Raw genomic sequence first — 27,555 nt, 5'->3', positions numbered from 1 at the left:
ATCCAACACTCATTTTAAAAACAGAACTGATGGCTAGGAAACTTAAATTACTTTTCAGAGGTCATAGAGCTAATGAGTTGAGAAGTGAAGACTGGAAATCAGGTGTTTTATTCCAGGTCTGGTTTCCTTCAGTCCCACCAAGGGAACCTGGTGACCTTAGGACGACAGATACATACAAGATGCTTTTCTACGTGTTTCTCAAAGGCATAGCCACTGGAAATGTTAACTGTAGAAAGTTCCTGGAAATGCCGATATGAACAGTAACAGCAAACATTTATTGAGCATTACTAGGGGCCAGGAATTGTTCCAAGAGCCTAACAGGTATTATATACTCATTCACCCCTCAAAGCAATCCTAGGAGGGAGAATGAGGAAATGGGGGCACGAGGAGTTAAAGGGACTTTGCTGAAGTCACACACAGCCAGGGAAGTGGTAGAACAGCTCCCACCCCCACGGTCTGGCTTGAGCGCCTGTGCCTTTTTCCATCACACCTGACATGTCCCTGAAAGGACAGGGCCTCATTAGAACGGGTTCCCCACCTATGCTCCTTACTGTTTCTTCATCCGTAAAATGGATACTTTTCACCTGGTTGCAGTAAGGATTAAATGACCAGCAAGCAAGTACCTGATAGACAATAGGTATTCGACAAGTGTGTTCAAAAGCGAAAAAAGAAAAGAAAACCCAACAACGACCAAACAAAAGGGACATGCAGCCATGTTAAAAGGACAGAATGCATGCAGATTAACTGCAATATCAGCGGCCACTTGTGACACTACACACATTATTAAATGTCTCTGAGGGAAATTTAGCAAGATGCGGGCTGAAAAGTGATGACTAAGTGAGAGAGGGGCTGAAAACAAAGTCCTTCAAGTGCATTTAGTAGGTGGAAGAACGTGAAATACCTCTGTCCTGCCTCCTTTGTGATGCAGGTCCCTAACTCAATAAAGGGGCGTTTCAACTCTTATGACTAAACAGAAATAAATGCACAACAGTTTGGAAAAAAGACTACATAGGGATGCTCAATAAGGTTTTTCCAAAACTCATTATGTTTTATAGTTCAAATAATTTTAAAAAGTAGAAATTAAACTGAGGCTTGCATTCAGCTGGTCAAAAATAACTCCTGAATGCAGCTGGGGCATTTGCCCTACGGAGGACTGCTCATCGAGCTTCTCTGATTCAGACCGGGTCCCTTAATGCTGGTGTACACTCAAAATGATGTGATGCCTTCGTTTCTTAAATTTCCCATTTCTAAATATGAACAGCAGGACTAACATGTCATTAATGTGGTCCCCAGAGCAGCAGCGTCAGTGCCTCACCCCAGGGCCCCAGCACAAACCCTGGGGTGGGGCCCAGCCATCTGTTTCACCAAGCCCTCCACTGATTCCGACTGTGCTCGAGTCTGAGACCCATCACCAGAACGAATGCACAACCGGTATGAAATGCTCAAAAATCAGAGTTTTAAAATGTGGTCCACCACTGAATACTCCCCTAAAATACATTACTAATATCAAATCTTCCTACATATTTGGTTAGCTCAGAGTTCTGTGCTATCTAATTTTAGTTACATCCCTTTACTGAGAAAAGGATCAGTACATTTTAATCTATTAATTCTTCTGCTAAGACATACTTTATAGGACAGAAAGGATACTTCTCTACAAAGCATACAATTCAAAATGTTTAGGAAACACAAACATAAAGTTAATTAACTTACACTTCATTAAATGCTAGGCAACATTAGAAAAACCCATCCCAACATCAAACTTTAAAACGCACATACTATCTAGTGATTAGCTCTAGTCATGTTTGTTAGGTGCTGTAAGTATTTCGAAAGCGCGTTTCCGGACACGGGGCCTGGCAGCGAAGTATTAACAGTGGCTCCTCACCTTGAGGTGTCGGTTCTGCCACTGGCTTCGCCTTCACTTGGATCCCTCAAAACAAAGTGGAGGTTGAGATTTAATGATAAGAGTAAAAAATATATCAAGAAAACCTACATCTAAAATGATTTCAAAATTAACTTGTTGAGCAAACTTCTAGCATGACAGTTTTCTATTACCAGTCAGTCTAACACTATTTCTCTTGTTTTCATCACGACCACACAACTATCATTTATTGAGCGTCTACTGGGTATTGTCATAGAGGAGATGCTAGGTGACAGTTTAGGATTTTTTTTTTACATTATCTTCCAATTCCCAGCCACAATTTTAAAGTCATAATTTATCTTTTGGTTTAGTTTAGTTCAGTCTCAAGTTAAAACTATTTAATAATTATCAACAGCAAGATTCAACTTCATATTTGTTATTACACATAATTCTAGTAGCCGCTCAATTTACAAAGCACATAAATTAACCTTCTAGTTAGAAATAACGCTCAACACATAAACAAATATTTCTAAAAATCCAAACTTTAAATAAGCAATAACTTATTTCAGAAGTTAGGCTAATAATTCATGCACATGATAAAATATTGCAGCAAACCAACAGCCTACCAAAGCAGGTGAGTCTTTTAAAAACATGAATTCAATCTTAAACAGAAATATTGATCTTACCTCAATATCCACCTGTGAAATAAAACCAGGAAAACTCTACTAATTGTCCTTTTATTGAATGTAATTAATATTTTTTAAGTCTACCAAAATTTTAACTACTTTGTCATTTTCAAAGGTAATTAAATATCTACACAGGAGTATCAAGTTATAAACCAGTTTAAATATATTAAGAGATGGCCAGTGATACAGCAAAATACTATTAGACAGCTTGGAAAAATCACCAACTCGAACCCTTAAGTGAATGTTTTTACCATTCCAGAAACGTTTATATTACAGTCATGTGTCACTTAGTGACGGGGATACATTGTGAGAAATGCATCGTCAGGCGATTTTGTCATCATGTGAACACCATAGAGTGTACTTACGCAAACCTAGATGGTGCAGCCTGCTACACACCTAGGTGAACACGCCTGTATGATGCTAATCTCATGGGACCACAGCTGCATATGTGCGGGTGCATCATTGACCGAAACATTGTTATGTGGCACATGGCCACTTTCCTCACCAAATTAATAAAACTCACTCATACACTACGCTCTAAAACTTTAACTCATGGTTAAAAACATGAATGCCTTATGCTTCTCAGGGTCTTTAACTATAGGCCTTTCCTGATAAACATGCTGTGCAAAAACCATCTTCCTATCTGAATTAAAAAGGATTAAGAAGATGTATTTTCACATTTAAATGGGGTTTCTTAAATTTCTCTTTTTAATAACTGGCATTTTCATTGGCAAGTATAATAAAAATTCAACGCCATCTATACGAATCTATTTTCATTATAGCACACTGAAATAAACAAAACATTCTTTGAGCAGGCTCCAAGTGGAGCGTACATTTCTGTTTACGCGGAGATGAACTGACACACACTGAAGGGCAGTCCATCAGCTGGGCCAGCAAGATAGTAATGCTGTTGATTCCCGCTGCTAAGATAAAATTCCGCATGTCTCACTGGAGTTTTCTGACCTGTTTATGTTTTGCCTTATAAATCTCTGTTAGCAGACCTCTCTTCCACTGCTGCTGAACTTTGAGCATCAGGAATGAAACAGCCCTTGGACCTACTGCCCCTGCTACAATCGCTGAAACAGCACCTGACTCATCACATTGTTCCCCATACCCTGTTCCTGCCTGGACGCCACTGGAACACCGATTGAAGAACTCCTGCTGCTGGCAGTGGTTCTAAATAGTCCAGTAAGTGAGCTATAAGGGGCCACGGTGGGAGGGAGCTGGGGAAACGGAAGGCACAGGTGGCTGTCCGAGCACGTGCAGTGTAGCATTGCTCTCCAATACTTAAAACTTAAAAAGAGCCAAGTATCTTACATAGAGCCATATACAGTCAATTAAAATAATTAGGTTATCCCCTGTATAAGAGTGACCCATGGTTAGAAAATCCTAAGGCTTGATATAACCTCCAGTTTATTCAGTAGTTATACTGAACTTAGCCAAAGCATATGGTTCTAAACGCTATTTAAGTGACTTTTGAAATAGTATGTCTACATCCTCCCTTGATAGATGATTGTAGTATAAATTGCTTTCCTAGAACCAGAGAATAACTCTCTTGTGTGGTTATTTCAGTGTACAGCATTCTTACTGGCCGAGGAGAGCTACTAGCTGGCTTCCTCTTTGTAATAATGGTTTTCAAATACATGAAAAATTAACTCTGAGCTATTCTTTATCCTTCCTTTCTTCAACCCCAAATCCTTTACTTTTTCCCCTATAAAATCCTATTTTTCATCCTTTTAAGCATTGAGCAGCACATCAGCTTAGTTGGTCCCAAAGTCTGTGCGTTGTCTTGGCAATCAAGTTAGACTCAAAGTCAGTCCCGCCCCTGAGCATGCCCAGTTCCAGTGCTGGTCACAAGGGGGTGTCAGCGTCATTTCTTCATGCTTTGGACACAGTGAAGTGAGAAAGGCAAAGGGAACAGAGAGAAAGGCAGGCTTGACCCCAGGATGGACTTAAGAAGAAGAGACAAGTGGGAAGGACTGATAACCTGAGAACTGAGTTGAGAAGATTAAATGAAAAGGCTGGAATATATCCTGAACACAGAGAAATACTCTGGTTTATCTCCAAGCCTCCAACCATCCCAAAAGTTCAATAGGCTGCAAGTGCAGAGAGATCAACTGCATCCAGGCTGTCAGCTGCTAAAGAACTCGGCAGGTTCACTCCTGGACTGAGACACGGCTCTTCCTCCCGCACTGAATCGTCTGTGGCGCAGGCCCCATAGAGCCCAAGCTCAAGCTACCAGATGCGACATCAGGGGAGACCTCACGCACTGCAGTGAACACAAGCCTATCTGTAAAGCCCAAGCTGTTCGTTCACAAGGTGACAAGTGACCTCGGAGGATAAGTGTGATTTTTTTTTTCTTCTCTAACCAAATCCAGAATTAATTAAAATATGTTAAAAATGAAGACATTAAAAACACTACCAAATTGCTGACAAAAGCCAGCAAACCACCTCCTCCTTCCCTCCTTCTCCCCCTGCCCCCAAAATCCTCCACTAACTGACACTATTCAAAGTTCAACACGAGCACAGGGCCCCGTGTGGCTGGTGTGGAAGCAGCCAGGGGAGGAGTGAGCGAAGAGGAGGTCAGAACAGAAACGGGCAGCCAGGCCATGTGGGGCCTCGGAGGCCACTGTGAGGGCTCTGAATTATACCCTGAGCAAGATGGAAGCAAGTCGAGGGCTTTAAACTGAGGACTTACATTGTTGAACACAGAATAGAGGACAACGGCAGAAGCTACAAGACCTGTTAGGAGTTGGAAGATGAGCAGTGGTTTAGATCATGAAGGCAGCAGTGGGAGGATGGAGGCAGTTAAACTCGGGAAATACTGTGGAGGCAGAGCCAACACAACCTGCTAACGGAACTGCTGTGTGGTATGAGAAAAGGAGCAGTCCAGGATAACCCAGTGCTCGCAGACCCAGCGACCAGAAGGATGGCGTCGCCATTACCAAAAATGGTGAACAGGGCGGGACAGGTTTCAGGAAGAGGATTGCGAGTTGAATTTTGGACACGTTCTGTTTGAGAGTCTATTATTATTATGCATCCAAGTGGAGAGGCTGAGCAGACAACTGGATATGTGGGTCTGCAGTTCGGAGGAGAGATCTCAGCTAAAGATACAGATGTGGGAGTTGTTAACGTTAAGATGGAATTTAATGTCACGGGTCTGAATGAGATCACCAGGAGAGTGAGCATAACCAGAGAAAAGAATGTGTCCAAAGACTGAGCCCTGGGGCAGTCTGACATTTCAAGGTCGGGGGGGAGAGGCAAGGGAACCTAAAAAGAATGAGCAAAGGAGCCTGAGAAGGGACAGCTAGTTTGAGAGGCAGGAGGAAAACCAGAAGACAAGTGAGGAAAATGTTTCAACCATGTGGAATGTTGCAAGATGAGAAGTTGCTCCCAGGAAGGGAGGGGCAATGTCAGTCCCATTTACTGCCCTATCAACAGCACCAGTAGAGTATCTAGCACACAGTAGGTCTTCACATACTTGGTAAATGACTATATGACAATCCTTTATCCTAACCTCCCAACAGACTATCTCGATGGCACTTCCTTGCTCTGACATTCTGTCCTGACTTCTTGTCCAGTGCTCTTCACTATGTTCCCGCTAAATCTAAATTTTTATTGCAAAGTAAAGTGAAATATTTTATTCTGCACAATGCTTAATGCACAATTAGTAATCAAGCATTAAACTCAAAGCCTATTCTCCTTCACTTTAAAATTAATCCTGGCTTACCCACGAGAAAGTACTGGCTAAAAACGGCTTTAAATAGCCAAGTTCCAACAGCAGAAACTACTGATAATCCAACCAGCACCCTACAGATGGGCGGGCAGCAAGCACCACTGCCTGACTGTCATGCTGACCCTGTGGTGGGCTTTTAGATCCTTCTCTAACAAAGTGCCATGCTGCATGGTAACTACCCAAATGGTACAGAATCAGTGACTGACATTGCTTTTCAGGATTTAAAGTTTTAAATTCAGCTATGTGATCCTGGGCAAACTGACCCAGGAACTGAGTCCATAAATGGCTCCATGAAAAGGCAGGAGACTCAAGCTGCTACTTCTCTTCCTCACAGCCACTCTTTGAAATCCTAGGAACACTAATAATATTGAAAATTAACTATTTAATTAATGTTTTTTAAAAGCAAGTCTAATAATTTCTTATCTACCACTTAGGGCTCTACTCAAATAACTATGTGGCAGGGAGCCTTAACTCTCCCCTAGTCAGAGACAACTGTGCCTTCCTCTGGACTCCTCCAGCACGGTGCCCACATCTCCTCGCACCACACATTCTGTTTTACATCTCGGCGAGTTGTTCACAGGTCTGCTTCTCTCAGGACTGTCCGAATCTGGAGGGCAGATGTGCCGTCTTCTGCATCTCTGGATCCTGCTCGGCACCTAGCACAGTGCTCTGGACATAAGGGGCTTTAGTAGGCATTTCCTAGGACCTACTAATAGGTGAAATTGACATCCACCTGCGGTGTGTTCGGCAACCTGTATAATCAATGTGTGCTGTACATTTACATTTACTTTTTAGAAAAAGGTACAATTTTATGCTTTTATTAGAAGTTTACTATACTACTGTATTCATTTTGTGTTAACTGTGTTTTGAGGTTAAGATTTTACGATGTTAAATTATATAAGTAATCTCTGTGACTCCAGTATATAGGCTTTTTACAAGGAAGAAAAATAAGGTAAACTATATTTTTTAAAAAAGGTAAACTATTATTAGCGAGCAATTTAAAATATTCTTAAGAAATATTATTTAAAGGATAAATGTAAACTCATTTAATTCCTTTTTCTTAATCAAGGCTTTTATGTAGGGGATAACTTTTTTGTTAAAACACATTTTTGAAGTCAAGGTTTGCTCTTTCCACTCTATTTTACAGAATTTTAAAATTCTCATTTTGTCCATTTTTTTTTTTTTCTCTGTCTTAAAGAGTTTTTCTTCACACTTCTGTAAAGACCAGTTCTAATGAAATGTCATGAAACTATTTGGGAAAATCAATATAAAGATTAAAGAATAAAAGCAAGCCTTCTTTATAATTCCTAGAGGAAACAAAACACCACAGTGCACTGGTACTGACCTGCGAACAAATTTGGATGTTATTTTGCTTATGATGCCAGTTGACGTGCCCCTTCTGGCATGTGCAAATGCACCCGTTTCATGGGAGGGGGAAGCAGGTGGCCCGTTATAAGCAGCGCTGCGTCGCTCCCGGAGCTGTTCCCCATGGAAAGTGCTTCGGCTTGAACTCCCCCGGGGAAAACGGGTTCTGTCTGGAGTGGTGGCACTAATACTGTGGGCAGATGGGGAAGCAGCAGGCACTCTCTGGGTCGTACTGTGGGGACAAATTAAGATATATTATTCAGAAGAAGGAGAGGGAGAAATTTCACTCATGCTTTTAAAACCCAGAAAAAAATTGCTATGGCTACTTTTATTCGGCCCTATTTTATCTGTTCACATTAGAGACACGATGCACGAGTTAACTGTATTTACCATATCATCATACACAGAGGGATAAAACTTCAGTTTGAAACTAAATGGCTTTTATAAAAATTTCGTTACTGAAGATTAAGAAATTACTGAAACAGGGATACAGAGATAACTACTCTTCAGTGTCAGACACCAGAGGGACTGCATACACGTTTTTACTATTCTCTTAAGCTATTCAGCAACGTGGAACACGAGTTTTATTGTTTGTGAAAAAGCATTTGAATAGAATCATTTCCTTTTTATAATTTAGGCTTCACTGGTAGCACAATGCTACAGGACACCACAAATATGATTAACAAATCTAATGATCAAAGACGTACCTGAACTTGAGAAATCCTAACATAGACAAATACTAGAAAAATAGTCACATAATTTTATACATGAAAAGGGTCTTTGAGATTGTCTGTTTCATTGGCAGGGAAATTAAAAGGCCAGTTTCATTAAGAACAAGAAACTGGGAGGAGCTAGGATGATTGCCCAAGTCTCAACTCCCAGTCTCACATTTTTTTGTTTTTAGATCATAAAAAACTCAATTTACCTAAATGATAAATTAGGCAGCAATACTTTACAGATGAATTTAAAATAAAATCCTTGAAGATTCCTCTAGAAAGTGATTTAAATTATAAGCAACATTTTTGAAAACAGCTAGCAGATGTAGTAAATTGATGTTACAATCCAACTTCTCCTCTGCCACAAACACCGAACCTTTTCAGAAAGCTCTTAATATGATAGTGCCCGTCATGTATTTTCATATGGTGATATATTTTTAAAAAGTCTTAACAGCAAAAGGAAATGCAACCAGCACTTTACCCAGGCCGGTAAGCTTCAGAGCTGTCTTTAATGGTTGGCAGTGTAACTTTAATAGGATGACCAGAAGCAGACATGGACTTCTGGTGGCGGGGTCGTGCCGAGGGGACAGCAGAAGCCACAGCAGAGCCTGCAGAAGATATGCTACTCGCGGACATCTCTGTAAGGCTTCCAACATGAAACAGTTGAGAAGACCATGGAAAAGTAAAAAAAGAGAAAAGTTGCAGTTCACTAAAATTTAAGAATCAGATTTTTAAAAGTCTAAATTGACTAACACCTTTCATGACTAAAACACTTAAAAGAAATTAACATTAGTGGCACTATTAGTGACTAACCAAATAATATTCTTGTTAAAAATGTACAGGGTGAATTTTCCACCCCCTCCCATGGAAAAGATCTCACACACACTTGCTCTATAAATATGTGTCAACCTGACAAGGTATGGAATCATTCTTATGGATAAAGTAATTATGACTGGAGACATTTTTCACTTTCTAAAAATCAGTTTGGTGTCATGTGTTGCTGTGGTTCATTGTCCATTATACAATAAGAATTCACAATTATAACAATAATGCTGTCTCTGAAGCCAGCCCCGGTGGCCTAGTGGTTAAGTTTGGCATACTCTCCTTCGGCAGCCCAGGTTCAGTTCCCAGGAGTGGACCTACCCCACTCGTCTGTCAGTGGCCAGGCTGTGGTGGTGGCTCACATACAAAAAAAGGAAGATTGGCAGCAGATGCTAGCTCAGGGTGAATCTTGTTCAGAAAAAAAAAATCTATCTCTGGAAACCTCATTTTCAGCTCATATCATTAATCAATAGGTTAACTGCTACAGATTAAAGGAGCTATAGATTAGGACTTAGTACAGGAAACATATAAGTCAGAAATCAATTCCCAAGTATTTTTCTAGCCTAAAGGCTCTTATTCTAAAGGAAGATACATTTACCTCCTGTGCCTTATAATAACACTTACATGATATCTATTAATTAAGAGGAAACAAATATAAGAATGGTCTGCCCAGACTACTGAAATGACCAGGGATGGAACTAAGAATAGAATCTTATTAGAATAAGATTCCTGTCCTTTGGTACTATACTGATGTGTAGGTCTTACAACTCACGATGAAAAGCTAAATTTTTTAAATAATAAAAATAATATGATTTATCATTATTTAAAATAAAACACTTTGAGAACTGCCTGGTTCTCAATGATCAGTTGAGATGACCACATTCCCGTAGAGGAAGGAAAATAAAGCCATCACTGTGTGGATACAATAATGACTTGATGGGAAGAGGAGATGGAAGGAGGTGAGAAGGAAGCAGCAGGTATATAAGAGAATAAGATTCAAATTATGAAGATCAGATTAGGACAGTATGAGCTGCTTTGCTGTAGGGAGATATTTACTATCAGATTTGATTCAGAAATTCTCAGGTTAAGAGATTTACCTCCTGTCTTCCCTAAGTATTCTCCCATCTTTCCATGCGGGGACAGAAGGGGAGACATCTTAGTAGGAATGGCAGGTCGCAATCTTACTATTTTGTATTTCCTTTCCTCTTGACCCATTCAGCGGCAGGCGTTACAGCAAGAGTGCTAACATAGCGCAGAAACACTTACCTGCTGTCTTTTCCATTCTGCAATGCCGCGTATCGATCTGTGGTCCTTTCACACACGTATGTATTCCTTCTTGCCATGCTACCTCCAGGATATACATTGGTCTTGAAGAAGGAAAAAAAATGCCTTTTAAAACTTCTAACTGTAGATGTGGAAAGCCAAAGAAATGAATTTAAGCTGCGATGACTTTGAAAAAACCCATGGTGGAATTTTAATTTCTCAGAATCATATTAATAAGCCCTATCTCACACCTCTCTCAGTTAGACCACAGGAGTAAAAGGCAAGCATAACAAGCCCGTCGCAGAACGCTGACTGTCCTACAGCAGCAGCAGCAAGCAGTTGTTTGGAAGCAACAAGAAAGCTGGCTTTTTACTCTCTCCTTTGTAATCTGGTGGTGGGAAGGGCGGGGAGTGGTACAGGCAGCTTCATGGGGCTAGGAGCGGGGGACAAGTCCACACTAAATATTACCACAAGCAGGACACCTGTGGCAGTGAAAGTAGTGGGCCCACCGGGAGGCCTGTGGGTGGCCATTCTTCACCTGCTTGGGAAAGCCCCACAGTCAGTGGTAACGGTAAGGAGACTAAAGCTGCAAGGTCAAAGGCAGGCCCAGCTGAAGCCACCAAGGTTTTAGCTAGGAGGCAAGCCAAATCTGAGCTCTGGAGAAAAGAGAAAGAATAAGCAAAAGGGGACAGAATCTCCTCACTGTGGGTAACACTCTGCCCACAACCATTGATCTAAAACCCCTGTTGTGCCTGCCAAAACCTTGACTGGTTACTAGCACTAAACTATATAGTAATGATTTTCAAAAGGGATAAAATACTCTTCTGTTTAATTCTTACACCAACTGAAAAAAAATTCCCTATTTTTGGCTAACCCAGCTTTTGCTATTCTTTAAAACACATAATTAACTTAAAATTTGTTTAATCATGAGGGCTAGAAAGTTAATAGATATATGCTTGAATTAGGCTTAGAGAGTCAAAGAAGCATCATATAAATAAAATTGTGTAAGTGCAGATTTCAAATCTTTGAATAGGGCACGTTTATATAATGTGTGTGTGTGTGTGTGTGTGTGTGTGTGTGTATATATATATATATAATTTATATAAATTTGCCTGCATTTCCCAAGAAACCAACCCTGCAGACTACTCCTTTGGGCTTATTCTATATTAAAGTGATTATATTTATATAATTGCACTGCAATTTTTATGTAAAATATTTTACATAATCATCATTATAGCAGCCCTAACCTTTCTGAGTCTCCCTGAAAGAAGAAATATCTCCTTCCTTTTGTTTTACAAAAAAAGTTGATTCATACTTTTCTTAGAGGAGACAAAATTTTATATTGTTCATTATTCACATTTTCCTGCACATTATCCACAGAAAGAGTCCTTAGTTCTCTCACAACGAGTAACACTCCCATCATTTATCGTCTGTAAGAGTTGTGGGCGATAAACAATAAAACAAATAGTTCAGATAACCAACAAATTTCACCAACCGAGTTTCAGAACTCGCCCCACTGCTGTCCATCAACTGGATAGTCTAAACATCATCTGTCGATATTACCCTTAAGTCAACATATTAGACTAATGTTAAGGAATACTGTCAACAAAATCATACTTCTAAGAGCTTTTACTATTGGTCAAAAAAAGGCTTCTGACTTTATAAACATTAAAAGCACTGTTAAACTATCACCTACTAAATTACCTATGCACGTTAAGGCTATTATTCAGAGAGTAAGGAGCCAAGTCATGCCATTCGAGTGGACTAGATATTTTCCATTATATTCAATCTTACAGACAAGTAATAGTCACTGGTAAGAATGTTTACTTGTTCAATCAATAGTTTACAATACGACAGAGCTTGGATTGTAAACGCTCAAATTCCTTCCACCCGGGCCTTTACCTCAAAGAAAAGGGTTTAAAGCTCTGTATTTGGCTTTTGTGTTTTGGGGTCAGCAAACTTGTTCTGTAAAGAGCCAGAAAGCGAACATTTCAGGCTTTGCAGGCCACACTGTCGATGTCAACAGTCAGCAAAATGCAAATTAAAAACAAAAGGATATATTTTTTGCTTTTTGCCCTTCAGATATGCAAAAATTTTAAAGATCAATAATATCAACCTGTTGATGAGCTTGTGGAGATATAATTATCCCAAGCATTAAAATTACTCTGGCGGTATTTACTAGCAAACTTAAATGTGCATATTCCAAGGACAGACAAATTAAAACGCATCAGAGCTGGCGCTCTAGGTGGGGGCACCGGAGTGAGGACGGAAGTTTCACAACTAAGGGTGACTGTGCCACGAGCTGAGGGGCGGGATGAGCCCTACTCTCTGCACCTGAGCTTAAAAAAGCATGTCAGCCAGAAACGAAACTTCTGAGGACCTATTTAACAGAAATACAACAGTTAACACAAATGTACAAGGATGTACACGCTGGAAAATTGCGAACTGTGAACACCCCACGAATAGAATAGTTGAATAAATTATGATGAATCTATCTATTAATACAGACGAAATAATGCACAGCTATTAACAAGACTGTAGTAGATCTAGGGGTTCCAATCTAGAAGGACCCATAGTATTTTAAGTGAGAAAAATTAAAATATAATAGATATAGCACAATCTCATTTTTATAAGAAATATAATAAAATAATCCCACATGTACATAGATATTAATTTATGTTTTCTTTAATGAAGGGAAATCTCTAAAAGAATTTGTCCTAAATGATTAGCACTAGTTATACTGGAAGTCAAGAACAGAAAGTGATGGATTGGAAAGGGGAGAGTATTAATTTTACTTTAGACACTTCTGAACTGCTAAAATTAAACAAAATATATTACTTTGATTTCTCAAATTACCAAAACTAAAACAATAAATAAAAAAAAATCTTGTACTAAGTGGCTAAGAACAAAATTTCTCTCTTGTTCAGAATCTTTTGGCTTATGTTTTCAAAAAATAATGGCTGATAAGTGTGGCATAAATAATTTGAATTTAAACTAAGGCCTTAGTTTTTCTGCCTTCTTTAAATTGATAAATGTGCTCTGAATGCCCACTATGGGCTTCAGCACTAATGATTCTGAAGAAGCTACCATGTCTACAGACAACAGGAGATTACAAATATGGGGAGATGAGGTTTACATGGGAAACACCAGTGAACAATACAAGACAGCATATAACCAAGAGCTAATAAGATGACACAACAATCAGAAAGGCCGATGAGATGTGGAGTACTCAGTCACAGGAGGCTCCATCCAAGAGACAGGACTCGAAATGATCTATAGAAACAGGATTTCCATAACGTGAGGGGGAACTTTAGGCAAAAGCCCAACACGAAGATGGGTGTGGAAACAGGCAGCAGAATATTTCATGGGAAAACAAGACCAAGCTGAGTTGAATGACAGGTTAACATCGGGGAGTGCAGAAAATAAGAGACCAAATTCTTTCTTTCTGTTAAGTGGGGTGACAACGCTCTGGAAACTATCCTCTAGCTGATGTTTAGATAAGGGAAAATGACGGCTTGCCTATGAAAATTGCTTTTTCAAAAAATATATTAAACCCTATTATAGTTCATTCACTTCCAAACAGATCAGTTGGAAGGTAAGCAGTTATATCCATCAATTTTTAAAATGGTTATGCACGCCTATTTTGTAAACTAGGAAGCAATAATCGAATCACATATTTTTAAAAGGTGTCGTTTCAATTAACTATATAAAACAATTAGTGGGGAGTTTAACTCACTTGCAATTACGATTACGTGGGCTTTTTGCTACCTTATTTCATGTTTCTACTTAAAGTACTTTTCTCCTATTTTCTCTCCTTTCCTACTTTCCATGGGCTAGATCAATATTTCTCCTCCTATTGTTTTAAAAGTTGTAAATTCTACTGTCGTTCTTCTACTGTCTGCACTTAAGTTCCTGAACTCAGGTCTGCTTACCACTCCTGATTTTTAAAACTTAGCCCTATCTTTCTTATCTTTTCCATTATTCTCCACCCTTATCTTCACTTCCTGGATGTTGTCCAGAGGTTTGGTTCTGAATTTTCATTATTTTTCCTTTTTCGTGCGTGTTACCACATACATATTTTAATGAGTCATTTGATCACTTTCAACTCTCAATCTATCTTCTAGCTCCCATTATATAATTTCTAGACTTTACCGTTTTAAGTGAAGGATGTGAGCTAACTTTATAAATTATTAATGGAGTCTGCCTTCAATTGAACCAATTATTTGTAAACGTAAAATTAAATGTGCCAATATAATATTAATATTACAAACAGGAGAAATGAGGCAGGAAAGGTGAATACACCATTCTATGGTGAGGTTATATTTTATTTTATTTTGAGGTAAGCGCTATTTCAAGAATTCATATTTTATTTTTTGTCCTTAAATAGCACTTATGAGAAGCTTAGCCTCTTTTGCATGTTCTTTAAATGTCTAATTCACTTTAAAATTTTGAAACGTTTTTTAAAAAGAGATAAAAATTTTCAAAGATTGTATAAAAAATTCTGACAACACAAACTACAATAAATTGCAATCTGCTGGAATATTTACTCACACTTGGGATAGTTGAGGACTTTTTCCTCTCCGGCCCTACAAGAGGGCTCGCAGTCACCTCGCTTTTTGATCCAACGGTTGTGCTGCCGAGTTTACGAGCCACATCTTTGTCCCACTCCTCCTTCTGTTCACTTTCCACGCTGTTAGCCTGAGGCCTTTTGGTGTATGATACGGCAGGCGGAATGGATGGACCAGCTATAATTTTTTTAAAGAAGCATAATTAGATTAAAACACTGACATATTTTCTTCTCATGAACAAAAACTCTGTATTAAAAAATATCTTTATTGGCATACTTTTTACTCTGAACTAAGTTTAAACTGAATGATCACACAATTAAGGTCAGCCCCTGAAAAGGGCCTTATATTAATCATTCAGCAATATAAACCTGGGATAACTGGGATGACACAAGCACATAAAGATGTGAATGTGGAATGCTGAAAAAACAGAAGTTTGGGTGGAATTAGTCTGTCTTTTCACTTCTTTGACTTTTCCCCCACCATGATCACTAAAGCGCCGCTGCTTCTGATTTGCTGAGATGCTCCGCTGGACCTTCAGGTGAGCGGGGGACTGCAGAGAGCTGTTGTTTAAGTCACTACTGGGCCGTGACCTCTGACTCAAGTTTCCACTGGATAATGACTCACCGCCTTCAAACTATAAGAAGAAGAAAGACCACAGGATTTTAAAACAAAAAAATGTTTATGCAAACAATATATACTCTTGATTTTCTAATCTATCCCAAGTCATACAAGGAGTAATCAGAACTGAGAAAAAAAAAAAAAGTTTGGATACAGAACTGAGAGCTGGCAAACAGGAAGAGAGGGAAGTGGCTATAATGTGCTTCCATCAGTACATATGAAATTCCGGTATTTTGTACAAATGGCTTTGGAGCCTCAGTTTAGTCAAAACACCAAATAATAGCTACCAATTATTGAATGGTTATTATATACTAGGCACTGTGCTAAGCTCTTTATGTTACTTTGCTGAATTATTGCAACAAACCTATGATTTATTAACCTATACTTTATAGATGGAAAAACTGAGGTTAAGAGAGTCAAAGGACATCAGTGGGGTTCAAACTCAGGCATAGTTGGGATTCAAATTTAGGATAAAACCTAAAATTTTAACTTATACACACACACAGTTTTTGATTTGTTTTGTTTTCTCCAACATATTTACAGAACAAAATTTGGTTTATTGGCTCTGATCAAGAAATTGCATCTGCTTAAGACTTAACATGCTAAATTGGGGGATGAAAGGCTATCCCTCTCTCTGTGACACAAAAGTTGTTTGTTGCCAGTCAACTCTTGACTGAACCGTTAGCATCCCAAAGAGAAATCTAAATTCATATGTAAAGATACTAATGACAAATAGTGCAGTACATAATATTGATGATGAAAACCATAATAGATAACAGCTAACATAGTAATGTGCCGGCAGCTGTTCTAAGGACTTTACAAGTATTAATTCATTTAACCCTCTCAACGACCCTAAGAGGTAAGTACTATTATGATCCTCATTTTATAGAGCAGGAAACTGAGGCACAGAGAAATTACATAAATTGCCTAAGTCACATAGTTAGTGCCTGTGCTGGGTGGGCGAGAGGCAGGGATCTCAACCCAGTGAACCGGCTCCCAAGTTGAGGCTCTTACTACTTACAGGAGCCTCCTTAGTTTATATTCAACGCAATTCCAAGTTCATTTTAACTCAGGCATGGGCCGGGCCATATAACTGGGGAATCAGTGCTTCCTTATATTTAAATTAATAGGAAAATTAAAGATCTTATGAGGGAAATTTAAAACCTAAGTAGAAACAGTTCAAAGACTTTAGAAGTAACCATTTGTACCATTTCCCACTTCTTAAAATTCTCTTGATTTGGCTTCTTGGATACCACTCCTCCAGCTCTTAATGTCTCCACTGAAGAGTCCCCTCCTTCACTATAGTAATAATACCTACGCGGTAGGGTCATTGAGAGGATTAGATACATGAATAGGTGTAAAGTCCTTAGAACAGCTCCTAACACATTACTGTGTGCTCTGATGACCACTCCCAAATCGAGGAATGCTACTCAAATCACTGCATCCAGATCCAGTCTTCCTACCAAATGTCCACTGGACAGCTCCATCCATCATTAGTCTCAAATTCAACCACCCCAAACTGAATGAACTTCCTATCTTCCCCCTGAAATCCACTCATTTCATATCTTGGCAAATACATCTTACAAAACCAGTCACCGATGCTAGAAATCTGAGGGTTTCTTATCCCTCATTTCTAACAGGTTACCAAGTACTGTTAACTCTACCTCTTACAAGTCTTGGCCTGTTGTAAACGCTTGTCCTCCTGTACACCCCAGAGTATCCTGTACAGCCCCCTGATCAGAGCATGTACACACTGTACCATGCGGTTGACTGCTTCTCTCCCCTCTAGACTGAGCAGAGATTTTCCCATCTCTCTAGTCACAGTATACAGCATAGCTTCTGGTACGGAGTAGGTTCAATAAATGTCAGCTGAATGTACTTCTTCACTAATAGTTACTATCTAACTATAAATAATTTCAGTCTATTCTATAAAATGCCTCCCACAGATGTCTAATTTTCAACAAACTGTCAATGCTCTGGGCTCTGTTCTGACTCTGAATTTATACCTTTATATCTGCTGTCCCAAATGATCATTTGCTTTTATGGTTTAATCACCATTTGCATACAGTTATTTCCTGAATCTGTCTCATTATTGTAGATCTCTCCTGGCCTTGAGAATTCCCAAGTGAATATATCAAAGCCGCTTGACATTCTACAAAGCAAAATATCACCAAACAACCTTTTCCTGGGTTCCCACCTATATAAATCATTTAAGACATACAGCTTGTTTTAAATGCTATCGTTTTCTCTTGTTTCAGTCACTGTCTTTTCTGCACACCCAGGACAATCATATTATCTTTGGCAGGGCTGTTGCATTTGGATGTGCAACTCTGGGGGATGTTATTCTCAAAGACTAGACTGTGACTGGTGCCCAGCAAGGCACTAGGCCTGTTCTTTCAAAAGGTAACAGAATCTCTCTTAGTACTTGGAAACGAAATCAGTTCAGGACTTAGCATCTTGAGTTTTGAATTCTAATAAATAAGAATGTTAGAGTCTTTATATTATTTTTGATACAACATAGAATATATTTGTTAACGTTATTTATATCTTAATCTTAGGGGTCACTTAGCTCAAGAAATAATTCACATTAATCTAAAAAGGTGAAAAACTTACTTCAGGTGGTTTTCTACCTAGAAGAATATAAGTAGCCATAACTTCATCATATTTCTGACTTATTAAGGCGTCATTTATCTCATCTCGTGCAAAACCCATGGTGATCATGATGTCTAGAAATAAAAAAAATGCAAATTTTCTGCAAATGTATTTTTTTAGTAAACAAACCAACAAAATAGGCAAATTTGTCCACATTATATATCAAAACTAAGTTTTGAAATTTTAAAGTGTAATATTAATTATAAAAACTTCTGAATTATTAACATACAGATATTGTATAGTCACAGATACTATAACATTCACAATTTTTTAGGCAGAAGTTACCTGTATCATGGATTATATATTCAAGGGCCTGCTCCATTTCTCATTGCCTAGCACATTCCTGAGCTGAGTTCCCTTGTCAGCCAGAAACACAGTATCTATCCATCTGTGACACACACAAAATCTCTTCCCTATCTCTCAACACACTCTCAGCCGTGCATGGAGTGGTTTCTCTCCTCTCTTAACAATTTCTGCTTTCTGATCTGAAGGCAGGCTGATTCTTCTTTGGAAGTCCTGAATTCCAAAGCTGCTGTTCTGATAGGATTCCTAACACCTAGAATGCTCCTCCCTGTCCACACTGAACTCAAGCCAGATAGGAGCACAGCTGAGATGACTCAGTTGTGACTTTCTGATGGCTTTGGGAATGGAGCAAGAAAAAGAAAGAGAACAGGTTGGAAGCAGAGCGCGCTGCCTGGCTATGGGAGGATGGACCCTGCTGAGATCGTGGGAAACAGAAAGGGAGAGCCCCAGTGTTTATCCCTAAGTCAGTGCCTCTGCTTTCTGGTTAAAACACAGGCTCTGTTTTCGCTGATACTTATTAGTCATTTAGGTAACAGTGCTGCTACTTAAATCAGTCATTCGTCCTGCTATAGGGACTGTGCAAAGAAAAGAATGAAGTTTATCTACATTGTTTTAATTTTTATATCCCTGTGGAAGACAGCTGAATTAGATTATAATATGCATGAGAACAAACTAAGTAACTTGATTTGAAATTTGCAATGTTTAGTGCATATTTGGGGGAAAAGATGATAATTCAAGTATTTTTCAAATAAAAATTGCTTTCTATTTATATTTTTAAACACTATTTTGGTAGACTAAAGGACTCATAGCACAGGGACAGCAGCTCTCACGATATTTACATACTTACCTATTCTTTTCGCGTCATTGAAATCTGGCTCAGGCTCAGCATACGGCTTTAGTTCTTCTTCTTCATGACCAACATTCATCCATCGATCTTTCATTATTTGCTAGGAAATAAACTCTACATTATGTTTGGCCAATCAGAACATTCAGCTACTTATTTTGGCAAATGTGAAATTTATTGGTTCACTCAGCAAGAATCATGTGTTTTCAAACTAAAGTGACTGTTTCCAGTTTGATAAGCAGGCCAACAAGGGGTGTGGGGCTCTAGAACCCATTTACCTATCTTATGACAACTATGACCATCATCCCACACACTCACCAAATGCACTGATTCAAAATAACCTGCTGCCCATAGTCCTCTAAAAGGAGTCTTTTCACATTTGAAAGTTTTAACATAAGAACCTATTGATTTTAACCTCTGCTTCAAATTTTTACATTTAAGATTAATGAAGAGATTATAATTTTTCCTGGTCTTCTACCAAATATACACCTGCATTTTAAAATCACCACTTATAAAACATTAGGAAAGAAGAGATCATGGGGAATGGAAATCAGGGTTAGTCAGTAAAGATAGTTCAGAGAATATGGGAGGGGAGAGTTATCAAAATTTAAGCCTCTAGTCAGGAATTAGTAAGAATTAGGGTGAAAACATGGGTCACTGTGAATTACCAGAGTAAAATTTAAGCTGAGGCTGTGAAACAGTCAGTCCTGGTTGTTAAAAGGCAACCGAGTGGGGGCATCCCATGGAATGGCGAAAATATTTGCAAACCATTATCAGATAAGATGTTAATATCCAGAATTTTTAAAGGAATCCTATAACTCAATAATAATTTAAAAACTGCCCAATTAAAAACAGGCAAAAGACTTGAATAGATATTTCTCCAAAGAATATATAAAAATAGCCAATAAGCATATGAAAAGATGCTCAATATCACTAATCATCAGGGAAATAAAAACAACAATGAGATATCACCTCCCATCTGTTAGAATGCCACTATCCAAAAAAATGAAAATATCAAGCGTTGGTGAGGATGTGGAGAAAGTGGAACCCTTGTGCAATGTTGGTGTGACTGTAAAACGGTGTTACTGATATGGTAAACAGTACAGAGGTTCCTCAAAAAATTAAACACAGAGCTACCATATGACCCAGCAATTCCACTTCTGGGTATATATTCGAAAGAAGTGAAAACAGGATCTTGAAGAGATATTTGCACACTCACGTTCACTGCAGCATTACTTGCGATAGCCAAGATAGGGAACAACCTAAATGTCCAATGGATGAATGGATAAAGAAAATGTGGTATACACACAATGGAATATTACTCAGCCTTAAAAAAGGAAATCCTGTCATATGCTATAATGTGGATGAACCTTGAGGACATTGCTAAGTGAAATAAGTCAATCACAAAAAGACAAACACTGCATGATTCCATTTATATGAGGTATCTAAAGTAATCAAACTCATAGAAACAAGAAGTAGAATGGTGTTTTCCAGAGGCTGGGAGGAGGAGGCAATGGAGAGTTGTTGTTCAGTGGTATAGAGTTTCAGTCACGTCAGACAAAAAATTCTAGAGATCTGCTGTAAAACATCGTGCATATAGTTAACAACATTCTAATGTACACTTCAAATTGTAAAAAAGATAAATTTGTATTATGTATTTTTTTACCACACACAAAAAAGGGCAAACTAGAGGGGAATAATTCTCTTTTAATCTAGAAACATTTTTAACATTTTATTAATATAGAGTTCTAGGTTTTCATTCAGCAACATTCTAGGTGCTGATATATTAATATTCTTTTTCCAGGTCCTGCAAAGTATATTCTCCATCTCTAAACTTTATTTGCCAATATTCTACTAATTAGAAAAATAATTTTCCATGCACAGATATTTTTGAGGCTAATTCCTTGAATGCTCAGGTACCTTCCCCTCATTTAATAATATTTACCATAATCATTTACTAGAACATAAGAACTCCAGAGCAGAGCTCTAATAGCTGGGATCTATAAGAATACTGCTGTGTTAGATGGGAGGAGTTTTCCAATGGTCTTGGTCACACGACACATATTTTAATAAAAATTTGTAGATAATTCATATACGCTTAAAATATGATTATGCAGACATGTAACTCTTAAAAGATTAGGACCTTCTTTTTCCCCCAATTTTATTGAGATATATTTGACATATAACTTTGTATTAGTTTAAGGTAAATAACATAAGGATTTGATGTACGTATATATTGTGAAACGATCACCACAATAAATTTAGTTAACGTCCATCACCTCACAGTTATAGATTTTTTTCTTGTGATGAGAACCTTTAAGATCTACTCTCTTAATAACTTAGTAATAAACAATACAGTACTGTTAACTATCGTCACCATGCTGTACAATACATCCCCAGAACTAACTTATCTTATAACGGGAAGTTTGGACCTTTGCACCATCTTCACCCATTTCATCCACCCCCCAACTCCCACCTCTAGTGACCACCAATCTGTTCTGTTTCCTCAGTTCATTTTTTTTAGGGTCCGCATATAAGTGAGATCATATAGTATTTGTCTTCGTCTGAATTATCTCACTTAGCATAATGCTCTCAAGGTCCACCCATGTTGTCACAAATGGCAGGATTTCCTTCTTTTTTCCACTTCCAGGTATATACCTGAAGAAAACAAAATCACTATCTCGAAGAGACATCTGCACCCGTGTTCACTGCAGCCTTATTCACTATGGCCAAGGCACGGAAGCAACCTGTGTCCATTAGCAGATGAATGGATAAAGAAGTTGTGGTACATATATACACAGTGAAAGATTACGCAGTCCTAACTTATTTCTTATAACCACTTTGAGCAATGGTAACTTAAGGACATTATCCAACTAATTTAAATAAAAGTAGACCCACTACAAATTTAAAAAATAATAATGCTGCCATTAAGTCTTTAGTGATTATTCATCAATAAAGGGAAAAGTGTTGGGGAGGGTGCACATTCAGGGGAAAAAAAAGAAAAAAGCAGAGCTGCAAATTCCTGCCACATGATTTCCCAAAACATTAAGGTTCCTCATCTCCCCTCTCTCAGACACTATGTCTGGCAGAACCCTAGACAATAGTCAGGTACCAGCACCTGCAGTAGTAAAACTGTGTTGTCAGCAGAATTTCCTGGGTTAGAAGGTGAAGAGATAAAAATCCTCTAAGGATATAATGAACTACTTATGGGTAGCTACACAGCACATACAATCCCTCTGTGCTTCTCAGGCTCTAACCCAGCCCACCTACTCCTTGATGCCTTTATTGACTCATTTCTACAGCTGGACTGCACAAATCTAGTAACGAAGGGAGGCACACGGAGGTGGCAGCTCAGTTGATGCTTAAAAATGAAAGCCTTTAAATATGTTTCAAATAAATCTATAACAAGTCCCACCTCACCACACACACACATACCAGTACAAACAAAAGAATCTAACTGCCCTTTTATCAACTCATTACTTTTTAATGGGAGCTCTTAGAGATTGGTTATTCTTATGATAAATGAGATTGGCCACAGAAAAAAACTAACATAAGCTAGACATAATACTTCTGGTTTTTCAAACGAACTCAAATTAAGTCCTTAGTGTTCTCAAATTTAAGATTACAATGTTAAGAGTTTGAAAAGAATAACCAATGGAATGAGGTTTATAAATAGTAGCATCCTAAGTAAGTGAAAGATTCTGGAAGAGTAAATAAGAGTGAATCATGCAATGAGGAACTGGAAGGGAAGCAAAAAAACATGCGTGATCCAGGCAGAGGAAACGGCAGGTGAAGGGGGTGCAGGGCAAACACCAACAGGCTATGTCTTGGGGACGGCAAGTTCAGTATGACTGAAGAGCACAGTATAAGATGGCTTGTGGAGCTAGATGGGGGGGTGGAAATTAATAGGGCTAATTTAAACCAAATCATGAAGGTTTCCTTCAATCATGTAAGGGGTATCTTTGAAGAGTGTGATTTTGAAAAGTCTCTCGGGCCTGTGTGTGGAGAGTGGATTGGCGGGGTTCCAGACCGGAGGCAGAGAAATCAACTAAGAGGTGTTAGCTAGAATATAGTAAAGAGATGATGCCAGTCTGAATGAAACGCAAGTAGTGGAAACAAAACAAAAAGGACATTTTCAATATTTGGCTGGTAAAATCAGCAAAACTCTGTGATTGGATATGTGGGGAGAGGTGAAAAGGCTCAGAGAAATTGAAGATGATGCCAGGTTTCTGGTTTAGACAACTGAGCAGAGGTTTATGCCATTTACTGAGAAACCAAACTCAGAAAGAGAAGTAGACTGGATGGGGAAGGATGGAGTTCGGCTTCAGATAACTGAGTTTGAGGTGCTACGGGATATACAATAAACACATTCTGTAAACACCTTGACGTTTTATTCTGAAGCTCAAGAGAAATCTGGGCTAGGGATGGATAGTTAGGAATCAGCCAACGGATGATGACAGAAGCTGTAGGAGTGGGTGGGATTCTCCAGAAACAATGAAGAGAATTAAGGATGAACAGATGAGGGCCCAGGGTAGAGCCTCAAGGAACACCAGCATTTAAAGGTCAGAAAGAAGCATAATGCAAACAAGAAATGGAGGAGAAGAAGTTGCATAGTGACATGGAAGGCAAGGCAAGAGATTTTCAAAGAGGAGGCAGTGGCGTCCTGTCAAACACGGTGATAACTAAAAAAGCAATCTATTGCATTTAGCAACAAAGACAGGTGACTTTACTGAGGGCAGTTTCAGTGGAGTAGTGAAACTGGGAGTCAGAAGGCAATGCATGGAGACAAATGGAAGGCAAGGAATTGGTGACTAAAACGGGGGATACTTTTTAAAAAGTCTGGCCAGAATGAGAGGAGCAAGAAGGAATACTGGACAAGGACCATGGGGTTGAAGGATGACTGTATTTTTTAATGGGACATCTTTAAGCACATATAAAGGTTGAGGGAAAGGAGCTGGTAGAGAGGAGATTTGGATGGTACAGAAGAGAGAGCTTTACTGAAGGAGCAAGGCACTGAGAGGGCACATACGTGCTAACTCCAGCACAGGAATGAATGGCTAAGTCTTGGACAAGAGAAAAGACGCCTCTTCACTGTGACAGTAATGTTAAGACTATGGTAGCGGGAATCAAGAGTTCATGGCCATTGGTTTCTATTTTCTCAGTGGAGTAAAAGACAAGGATGTCTGTGTGAAATGTTTTCCCCAACTTTTTCCACCTAAGTTCCTTTTTATCTTACAATGTTGACACAAATCTGGACCCCTTCTGTTACTCTTCCACAGTACTCTGATCTTTGCCTACAATTTAATGCAACTTGTCACTATGTAAACATTTTGTGTTTACCTTTTAATTATCTATCTCCACTATTAGACCATAAACTCGAACAAAGATTGACCAATGTGATTTGATCAGTATCGCATATCCAGCACCTAAATATACCCACCCCACAAATGCTCAAGACATATTTGTAGACTGAATGAATAAAACCTCTTGTCTGCATTACTCATCTGTCCTTCCTCTGCGTTCCCATGGAATTCTGTTTATATCGTATTGTCCCCGTTACCATGTTCTACCTTTTTATACAGCTAGTTGTGTATGGGTCTATCTCCTTCACTCTATTAAAGTCCTTGAGGATTAAGACTGTGCCTTGCATGATCTTTCTCAGCACAAATGCTTTTTGTTGCTTTTGAACAGGGCAGTGTTTTAAAATAAGGCTGCTACAGAAGCCCTGGGGGTAACATAAAAAGCAGAGAAGACATTAGCAATAAGAGGACATCTTAGGAAGTTGTTAAAATGTCCAGGAGACAGACAACAGAGGACTGAACTGGACATGAGAAAATGGAAGAAAAAATTCTGTAGAGATATAATCTATAGCACTTGATGACAAAATCTATTTTGGGGAGTAAGGGAAAAGGTGGAATCCAAGAGGGCCCTGAGGATTTTAACTCAGGTGCCCAGCAGAATAGGGTATTGGTGAATTAAGTAAGCAATACAGGGGCAATGAGAGATCTGACAGTTGAAAGATAAGCAAGTAAAAGTAAAATTAAGACATGTTGCTCAATCAAACTATGTTTATTTGGTGCTCCTTTCTTAACCACTACATATCTGTCCACATCGAGGAAAAATATGTATGTGGATGAAACACTCAGGCAATTTGTCTTTGATTTGTGGAAATAAGATTTACTCGTGAAACATGAAAATATTTGAACACACAACAGAATTAACTATTCAAAACTGTGACTATTAATAAAGACCAAAAAGAGCAAGCTGGGGGGTGGGCTGGAGTTTTCAGGGAAGGAATCATAAGAGGTAGGATTTGAAGTGACTCTTGAAATATAGGTAGTATTTGGATTGGTGGAAAAGTCAAGGCGGAGGAATGTGAATAGGGAATAGTGAGGAAGCTCTCTTCTTTGACCTGGAACAGAGGGAATATGCAGTCAAAGAATGGGAGATAAAGTCAGTATTTTCAGATGATGAATTTAAACTTGATCTGATAGGCAATGGAGAAACGCTACATTTTATTAACAAGGAGGATAAGCAGCATTTTAGGATCGGCACTGGGAAAAGAACCACCTGAGGACCTGTAGAAGGGGCACTGACTCTGCTAGTCCCCACACAAAATAAATCTGAGGGAAGGCTGATCCAGGGAAAGTGGAAAAATTACAGTGATGAGCAAAAGCAACTGGGCAGCAACCAGAGAAAGAACACAGCTGTGCTTTCCTGTCTTATTATTCTAGTCATCGGGAATCGCCAAGAGTCCAGTTAGCAAAGTTTGTCTCATAAAAAGTTCTATTTCAAAGCAAAATAAAAAAATCTGAGGAAAACTTTCCTTCTGTAAAAGGAATGGAAGGTAAAAGTGGGAAGGAAGAAGATCTGCTTAGGGGAACAGGTAGGGGAATTAGCTCTATTAATTCTAAATTTGAAGGTCTTTCCCCAGAACAAGGCATACAAAGCAACAAGATGTGGAAGCATGAAAGAGAAGAGGCCTCTGGAAGCACCCTTAGAAGTCTGAACCTCATGTCTGTACAAAATTCTTCCATGGGAACCACAGAGGTAACATGAAAAGCCAAGGGAGGAATGTCCGCAGGAAACGGAGGTGCTGCTGACAGGAGAGGGTTCAGGTGACCCCGGCTATGTGGTTTCAGGCAGGGCACAAAGCACTAGGTCAACAGACTGCAATAGAATCAGTTGAATAAACGAATCCATTTCGGATTTCACTTGCGATATCTCAAAATGAGAAACAAGAGGTCAAACAAGATACCAAATTTAACAAAAGAAAGTTTATTTCAGCTGTCACTGCCAATGAACATAAATGACTACTTGCTGAGAAATTCTGGCAAAATAATTGATTCAGATGAATTATAAAGAATTAAATAAATTAACAGCAGAAATATACACCCTACACCTAGGTGCACATTAAAAAATTACGGACTTTAGGGATGGCTAGATGGAAATAATTTTTCTTAAATAGTTTCAATCCTGGTAAAGTAAAGTAGATACTTCTGAATTTGTACTTAGAAATCTTTCATTTTTTAAAAAATATTATTATAAACTATTTTTTTTACTGTCACTTGTACTGGGCAGACATAAACAAGATTTTCAAGATTATCTTAGCAACAGCTGAAAACAGTGTTGATAGTAAAAATAAATACTTTTTGAGGAGAACGTAAGGTGAAAGAGAAACAGCAATAAGGAGGAGCTTTGCTTTAGGCTCAAATTTTGCATTATTTTGAAAGGTAACAGCCCATGCCGGCTAAGGGCTGGGAGAATGAAAGAAAATATACATAGAGAGGATGGCAGAAAAGTTTTTCAGTTTCTTTCTAACAAAAAAATCTAGACAGTAGATATTCCAGTAAATGGGGGGAAAAACCCTTAGTGTACAACATAAAACACAAATCCTTTAAAAATCAGGTGTGATGCTGTCCCTCCCATTATTAGTTCAATTGAGCAAGTGCTGACAGTATTCATACATATGACCTGAAAAATTATATAACTGTTTAGGTCTAGAAACAACCATAGGTCAAGCAAGTAGAATGTAAAACTAATTTCATTAATTTTATTTTCATGGAAGATAAATAAGGTGCTTAACTTATAAGGCTTTAAAAAATACTTAAGTATGCAGCCATA

At 38.6% G+C, this 27,555-nt stretch overlaps 1 protein-coding gene across 1 annotated transcript in view; it reads right to left on the bottom strand.

The window, feature by feature from the left end:
- MARK1 (microtubule affinity regulating kinase 1) overlaps positions 1–27,555 on the bottom strand; it is a gene marked incomplete at its 5' end in the record, with an annotated part of 113,516 nt that overhangs the window by 4,093 nt on the left and 81,868 nt on the right. Inside the window, 8 exons of the mRNA XM_046678016.1 lie at positions 1,883–1,927; positions 7,626–7,877; positions 8,843–9,007; positions 10,450–10,550; positions 14,998–15,191; positions 15,495–15,648; positions 18,246–18,358; positions 19,435–19,534. Of these exons, the coding sequence (XP_046533972.1) occupies positions 1,883–1,927; positions 7,626–7,877; positions 8,843–9,007; positions 10,450–10,550; positions 14,998–15,191; positions 15,495–15,648; positions 18,246–18,358; positions 19,435–19,534 (1,124 nt within the window). The remainder of the gene's footprint in view (positions 1–1,882; positions 1,928–7,625; positions 7,878–8,842; positions 9,008–10,449; positions 10,551–14,997; positions 15,192–15,494; positions 15,649–18,245; positions 18,359–19,434; positions 19,535–27,555) is intronic.

This window comes from Equus quagga, chromosome 12, assembly GCF_021613505.1.
Source record: "Equus quagga isolate Etosha38 chromosome 12, UCLA_HA_Equagga_1.0, whole genome shotgun sequence".
Classification (NCBI taxonomy): Eukaryota; Metazoa; Chordata; class Mammalia; order Perissodactyla; family Equidae; genus Equus; species Equus quagga.
This window is presented reverse-complemented; position numbering and strand designations above follow the sequence as displayed.